The 6,725-nt window shown below is 33.4% G+C and overlaps 1 protein-coding gene across 1 annotated transcript; it reads right to left on the bottom strand.

Annotated features, from left to right (window-relative positions):
- Positions 1-326: 326 nt before the first annotated feature.
- LOC103984335 (exopolygalacturonase-like) lies at positions 327-6,725 on the bottom strand. The gene is made up of 7 exons (XM_065152919.1): positions 6,537-6,725; positions 5,918-6,313; positions 5,591-5,819; positions 1,869-1,939; positions 1,370-1,675; positions 750-1,268; positions 327-651 (listed from the first exon to the last, which is right to left on the bottom strand). Exons 1-7 carry the CDS (start codon positions 6,723-6,725, stop codon positions 415-417), a joined length of 1,947 nt encoding a protein of 648 aa, XP_065008991.1. The 3' UTR covers positions 327-414.

Here is a 6,725-nt window from a genome sequence, read left to right as displayed (position 1 = left end):
ATGTGATTGATGTTTTATTTTTATTTGTTTAATATTTTTTAATTTTTATTAATTATGATATTTTAGATTTTTGCTATATAAAATTTTGAATTATTTATATGTTCTAAGGTATTTTCATAATTAAACATGTAGTCTGACTTGTTGATGCAACCTATCTCCGAGGGCTTAGTTGAATCACTTCTCGGTTATATTGATAACTATTTGTTGTAGTTATGATGCCACTAAAATTTAACGTATATTTTTCAAAAAAATATGAAACAAAATTGAGATATCCATTTTCCATGCATTGGATGCCAATTTGCATGCAGTACATTTTTTTTCCCTGATACAAGGAGGTTGAAGAAAGAAAAAAGGGAGAGGAACTCTCGTGTGGAATAGTTCATCACTTTTGCCTCACAATCCAACAATGAGAAACTAGATACAGGAGTCTGGTTTCACATTGCCATTGGAGCTACCATAGACATGAACACAAGTAGACGTCATATTTTTGGCTTGCTCGTCGTCGCCATTGCACTTCAAGCTGATGTCGTTGAGCTCCACGCCCTCACATGGAACAGCCTTGCTACAGACTAGTTTTATAGCTTCTGGCGAGGCAGTGGTCCCCGTGATGTTTCTGAATTTGATGTCCTTGATCTTAACCAGAGAAGGATCCTAAATGAAGAGAGGGAGGATGCACAAATTTGAAGACTTTGAGTCCAATTGAGAACTCTGATGATATATTTAGTAGTAGTAGTAGTAAGGAGGTATACCGTTTCGGGACAATTAGCATAGGGGCAATAGTTCTGATCTATGATGATGGGATTGTAGACATTATTCATGATGATGTCTTCGAAGACAAAACCGGTGGCCTTCAAACTGGATGGAGAAGATGGCCATGTCTTGATCCTCAATCCATTACTTGTACCGGTAAAAGTGCATTGCCTCACCGTCAACCCACTGACATCTTTCTCATTGGCATTTTTGCCGAGACTACCGACGCTGATGCCGTGGCCGGGACCGCATAACACATTAAAGATGGTCAAATTGGTGCAACCTGGGCCGATGGAGATGCAGTCATCACCGGTGCCGATGACCGAGTTGGCAACCTGGATATTGGTCGAGTCGGCTATGTGGATGCCATCAGTGTTAGGGCTGTCTCCAGGAGCACTGATTTTGATGGAATCAAGGGTGATGTCTCTTGATTCAAAGATTTGCATGTGGAATAACTTGCTGTCGATAGAAGAAATGCTACTGATGGTTGCATTCGTCACGAAACTGAACACCAAGTTCTATAGAGTAGCATTGCAGGGATTGTTAGTGCAAGTCAAAGTGAGAATGAATTAGTGATAAATTTTGCTTGGTTAGAGCAAGGAAGACAGGGCTAGAATACCGCGGGTAGGAGTTTGCATTTGCGTGTCTTGGGGCATTGGTTGTAAGGCCATGCAGAAGCTCCTTGTCCATGAAATATTCCACCACCTGAGATTACCAATCCATTAATGTACTGAAAATCGAGCCAGTTTTGTGTGTAAGCTTCGAGATGGGTGGATGCCAATAGCTGCCCTTTCACTTGCATCACCATTTTGCCTTTGCAAGGCCCTTTAAAGATTATTGGACCAAGCAAGTATTCTCCCTCTGGGATCACTATTGTTGCTGTCCCTTCCACTGCACATGCCGCACTCCATGTCGATTCAAAAGCCTACCGTATCCATAATTGTTACAACCGTAAGTATGGAGTTCTTGTGATAACAAATGCAAAACGTTTCTTATGTTCGTCCTATGTTCCACTCAAACTTTTTACGATTCAAGTTCATGAAGATGTTTAAATTCATAGGATCAAAGACAAAAACTATTTGTAGTAGTAATAACCTATACTAAACATGAAAAGTTACCTTTGTGTTGTCGGTTTGGCCATCTCCTACGGCTGCGTAATCCTTCACATTGTAAACACCGACAATTGTGTCTGCACCCGCACCACTTAAGACGAAGAACAACAAGCTAATCCCAATAATACTTAATTCTAAACCCATTATCAAGAGTCCTCTCCTCGATCGATGTATTATTTGAATCGGTGCTTTTGTGTGCCTGTCAATATTCTGAATTAAGCAACCATTTATAGTCAGAGCATGCAAGAGATTTCTTCCCAAGAAGTCAACATGTCCAGATTTATTAGGCAATTTTTGACCACAAATTAATAACAACTTGCTATTTATATATGCTTGCGGTTGAGAAGGATACAAACAAGTTTTGGTTTGCCATTGCACTATCCTATTCTTGGCCTATGTTGAATATGTAAACAACCTCTACCTTCCTAAAGTGTTGCCTCGATAATTTATGAACTTTGTGAGCTTTGTTGGTGTCTCGTATAATTAAAGTCTTTAACTTTTTTTGTCACATATAAAGTGAAAATGAACCATACATGATGCCATTGTGTCGGAAATAGTTATATATGTGAGATGAAATGAGATGAACTAATAGAATAGCACCATAATCAAATAATTAAGTCTTTTGTTTTGTGTTTCAAATTTTGGTATGATATATATTTAGATATCGGACGATAAAATTTAATCTAAAAACACTTCGGACAAAAGAAAAATGGAAGATTGACCTAATAAGGTTATGGTTATGATTGAATTAAGATGAATAGTGGCAATAGGTACACATGGATAAAAAGTCCTATGAGTTTAAAATTTAAACCTTTAGGGACAAAGGGAATGGTGGATTGGACTGATGTCCAATTTAACAAGTTTCATATATCATCTTCCAAGTTCAAATTCTAAAGAATAAAAGGTTGGAACAATTGGTTATTATCATCTTAAGTCTAATGAAATCATATAACTATTAAAATTAAATATATAGATATTTTAACAAATTTGAACGAATATAATGCTAAAATAAATACTAATATAAACACAGAACAATTCCATTTGTTAAATATGAATCATAATTTATTATTGATTACTGATAAACATAGTATTTTATCATTTTTTTACCAATAAAATAAATTATAAACTAACAAATAATTGTGTATCCGACGCACGTCTACAAATTGCACACATATACATTGATTGAAAACATATATTGTTACTTTTATGAATAGACCTGCTGAAATCATCATATACTTTTTATTATATATATTAGATAAAAACATATAATTCTCATACCTCCGTTTACTTGATCATTCGGATAGCACAAATCAACATGAAAATTTTAAAATTCTATTGGTAATTCAATACATAACCAAATATAATTAAAATATTCTATATTTTCTCTCTTTTTTATTTTTTACTTTTCCTCCATCACCATCAATTTAAGACTATATTTCTTTAATCTAGAATTAAATTTATTATCTAATATCATATAAGATCATATTAAATAGGGAAAGTCAAAATTAGTTAACCAATGGTCCTTAAATGCTCTATGCAAACTCCATTTTCATATAATTCATGTTTACTTTTGTTTTTCTTTAATCCCTTCATTCTCTTTATCACGAGAGCATTTTTTTTTCTTTTTTTCCAAATGTTTTCTTTACATTTAATAATGAATTTAACTATTATATAACTTTATCAATGTGACTAAATATCAAAATTAATTAATCTCTAGTACCATACAATATTATTATTAATAAAAGGACTCAAAATTTTAAAAATATAATGAATCAAGTGTTTTCTTGATATGATTTTATTATTTTAATAAAAATAAATCTGTAATAAAATATATCTTCAATACTTTTCTTTTTCTTCTCCTATCCCTCACTTTCTCTTCTGGCTCACATTGTAAGAGTGTGTTGTTTATATTTATATATTGTAGACCTTATATTGATTTATATTATACTCTTAGATTATTAAATAAAACTTGGATATTCGGTCCTTTCCTTCTAAACTTGACTTATGTATTGTGCTTCAACATACGAAATGATTAATCAATACTATAATGTTTTAATCCTTGTATGACATATCACTTTCCAATTAATAATGGTATAAATTTAATTATAAAATAATTTTTGAATTTTTTAAGATGAAAATATGAAATATATCATGACTCAAATCAAAGTACAGATGTATAAGTTACATCTCCAATCCTTTTTGAAAATATTGATAGATTTAATAAATCAAAATATCGATTTGTTATATATTTTAAATCACTTGATACTTTGAGTAAAGAAATTTTTAAGAAAATTTAATTTTCAACTAGGAATACTATGCCATATTTTTTCCGATCAACGTATCAATTTTTTTTGCATAATCGATAATAATGATTTTTTAATCAACCAAATGTTTTGAATTATTTTTTTAATTATATTAGGTCCAAATTTTTCTTTCACTAAAATCATCTCAATATAATGATGAAATATAATTTCTATCGTATAAAAATTTATTGGATTATTTTAATGCTTCTTAATACTTACTATTATAAATAAATTCCACCAATGATAATGATATGGTAAGATTTGAACAATTCAAAAAAAAAAAGTATTATTATTTCTCATTAATTATCTGCTTATGGCAATTGTCAAAATAAGAGAAATAAATGGTTGAACTAGAAAAACCTAGAATGACCAATTAGTCGTGCATTCAATGGGTTATATTAAAAACCAAAATAAACTAGTTGACCTTTATATAATAACTAATATTATTTAAATACTCTTAACTCTGGATCTTTCTTGTTGTTTGTTTTAGAGGGTATTTATGTTAATTTTAAATAATATTATAATGAGAAATAACATAATATTTATCAATGAATCACTCTCATTTCATCGCCCTCTCTTCTTCTCGCCATCTTTGCGCTTCACATGATCATCTTCCTCCACCATTACTCTCTTTCCACCTCTCCTCTCTCATATATTCTCTTCATCTCCTCTCCTACCAACCACCTCTTCTTTTTATTATTTTTCTATATTTTTTTCGTTTCTCTTCCATTGGTAATGGATTGTCTGCCCCTTTGCCATCGATCGTTGTCTCTTCTAAGATCATTTTCTCATTATCAACTCTTATTATTATTGTACCTTAGTTATTAAAGTAAATATTATTCTATCATCATTTATGTAAGTTATATCTATGTCGACATTCGTGCTTAAGCAACTGAATTTAATATTTATCTTGTAATATTTTATATATTATCTTGTGTTATTTAATGTGCGTGAAGGTTTATGTTTACAATATAAGTTGATGAGATTAGTTTTATCATATTTTATGTGATTGATGTTTTATTTTTATTTGTTTAATATTTTTTAATTTTTATTAATTATGATATTTTAGATTTTTGCTATATAAAATTTTGAATTATTTATATGTTCTAAGGTATTTTCATAATTAAACATGTAGTCTGACTTGTTGATGCAACCTATCTCCGAGGGCTTAGTTGAATCACTTCTCGGTTATATTGATAACTATTTGTTGTAGTTATGATGCCACTAAAATTTAACGTATATTTTTCAAAAAAATATGAAACAAAATTGAGATATCCATTTTCCATGCATTGGATGCCAATTTGCATGCAGTACATTTTTTTTCCCTGATACAAGGAGGTTGAAGAAAGAAAAAAGGGAGAGGAACTCTCGTGTGGAATAGTTCATCACTTTTGCCTCACAATCCAACAATGAGAAACTAGATACAGGAGTCTGGTTTCACATTGCCATTGGAGCTACCATAGACATGAACACAAGTAGACGTCATATTTTTGGCTTGCTCGTCGTCGCCATTGCACTTCAAGCTGATGTCGTTGAGCTCCACGCCCTCACATGGAACAGCCTTGCTACAGACTAGTTTTATAGCTTCTGGCGAGGCAGTGGTCCCCGTGATGTTTCTGAATTTGATGTCCTTGATCTTAACCAGAGAAGGATCCTAAATGAAGAGAGGGAGGATGCACAAATTTGAAGACTTTGAGTCCAATTGAGAACTCTGATGATATATTTAGTAGTAGTAGTAGTAAGGAGGTATACCGTTTCGGGACAATTAGCATAGGGGCAATAGTTCTGATCTATGATGATGGGATTGTAGACATTATTCATGATGATGTCTTCGAAGACAAAACCGGTGGCCTTCAAACTGGATGGAGAAGATGGCCATGTCTTGATCCTCAATCCATTACTTGTATCGGTAAAAGTGCATTGCCTCACCGTCAACCCACTGACATCTTTCTCATTGGCATTTTTGCCGAGACTACCGACGCTGATGCCGTGGCCGGGACCGCATAACACATTAAAGATGGTCAAATTGGTGCAACCTGGGCCGATGGAGATGCAGTCATCACCGGTGCCGATGACCGAGTTGGCAACCTGGATATTGGTCGAGTCGGCTATGTGGATGCCATCAGTGTTAGGGCTGTCTCCAGAGCACTGATTTTGATGGAATCAAGGGTGATGTCTCTTGATTCAAAGATTTGCATGTGGAATAACTTGCTGTCGATAGAAGAAATGCTACTGATGGTTGCATTCGTCACGAAACTGAACACCAAGTTCTATAGAGTAACATTGCAGGGATTGTTAGTGCAAGTCAAAGTGAGAATGAATTAGTGATAAATTTTGCTTGGTTAGAGCAAGGAAGACAGGGCTAGAATACCGCGGGTAGGAGTTTGCATTTGCGTGTCTTGGGGCATTGGTTGTAAGGCCATGCAGAAGCTCCTTGTCCATGAAATATTCCACCACCTGAGATTACCAATCCATTAATGTACTGAAAATCGAGCCAGTTTTGTGTGTAAGCTTCGAGATGGGTGGATGCCAATAGCTGCCCTTTCACTTGCATCACCAT

This window comes from Musa acuminata, chromosome BXJ3-5, assembly GCF_036884655.1.
Source record: "Musa acuminata AAA Group cultivar baxijiao chromosome BXJ3-5, Cavendish_Baxijiao_AAA, whole genome shotgun sequence".
Taxonomy (NCBI): Eukaryota; Viridiplantae; Streptophyta; class Magnoliopsida; order Zingiberales; family Musaceae; genus Musa; species Musa acuminata.
Note: the sequence above shows the minus strand (reverse complement) of the source record. Positions and strands in the feature narration are given on the sequence as shown.

What these genes read in the sequence shown, in the direction of transcription:
- LOC103984335 (XM_065152919.1), bottom strand. Translation starts at nt 6,725, where the DNA reads ATGGTGATGCAAGTGAAAGGGCAGCTATTGGCATCCACCCATCTCGAA. An exon ending in GCCAAACCGACAACACAAAG is followed by an intron (nt 1,676 to 1,868) that starts GTAACTTTTCAT and finishes TGGATACGGTAG; the next exon opens with GCTTTTGAATCGACATGGAG. An exon ending in ATGCTAATTGTCCCGAAACG is followed by an intron (nt 652 to 749) that starts GTATACCTCCTT and finishes CTCTTCATTTAG; the next exon opens with GATCCTTCTCTGGTTAAGAT.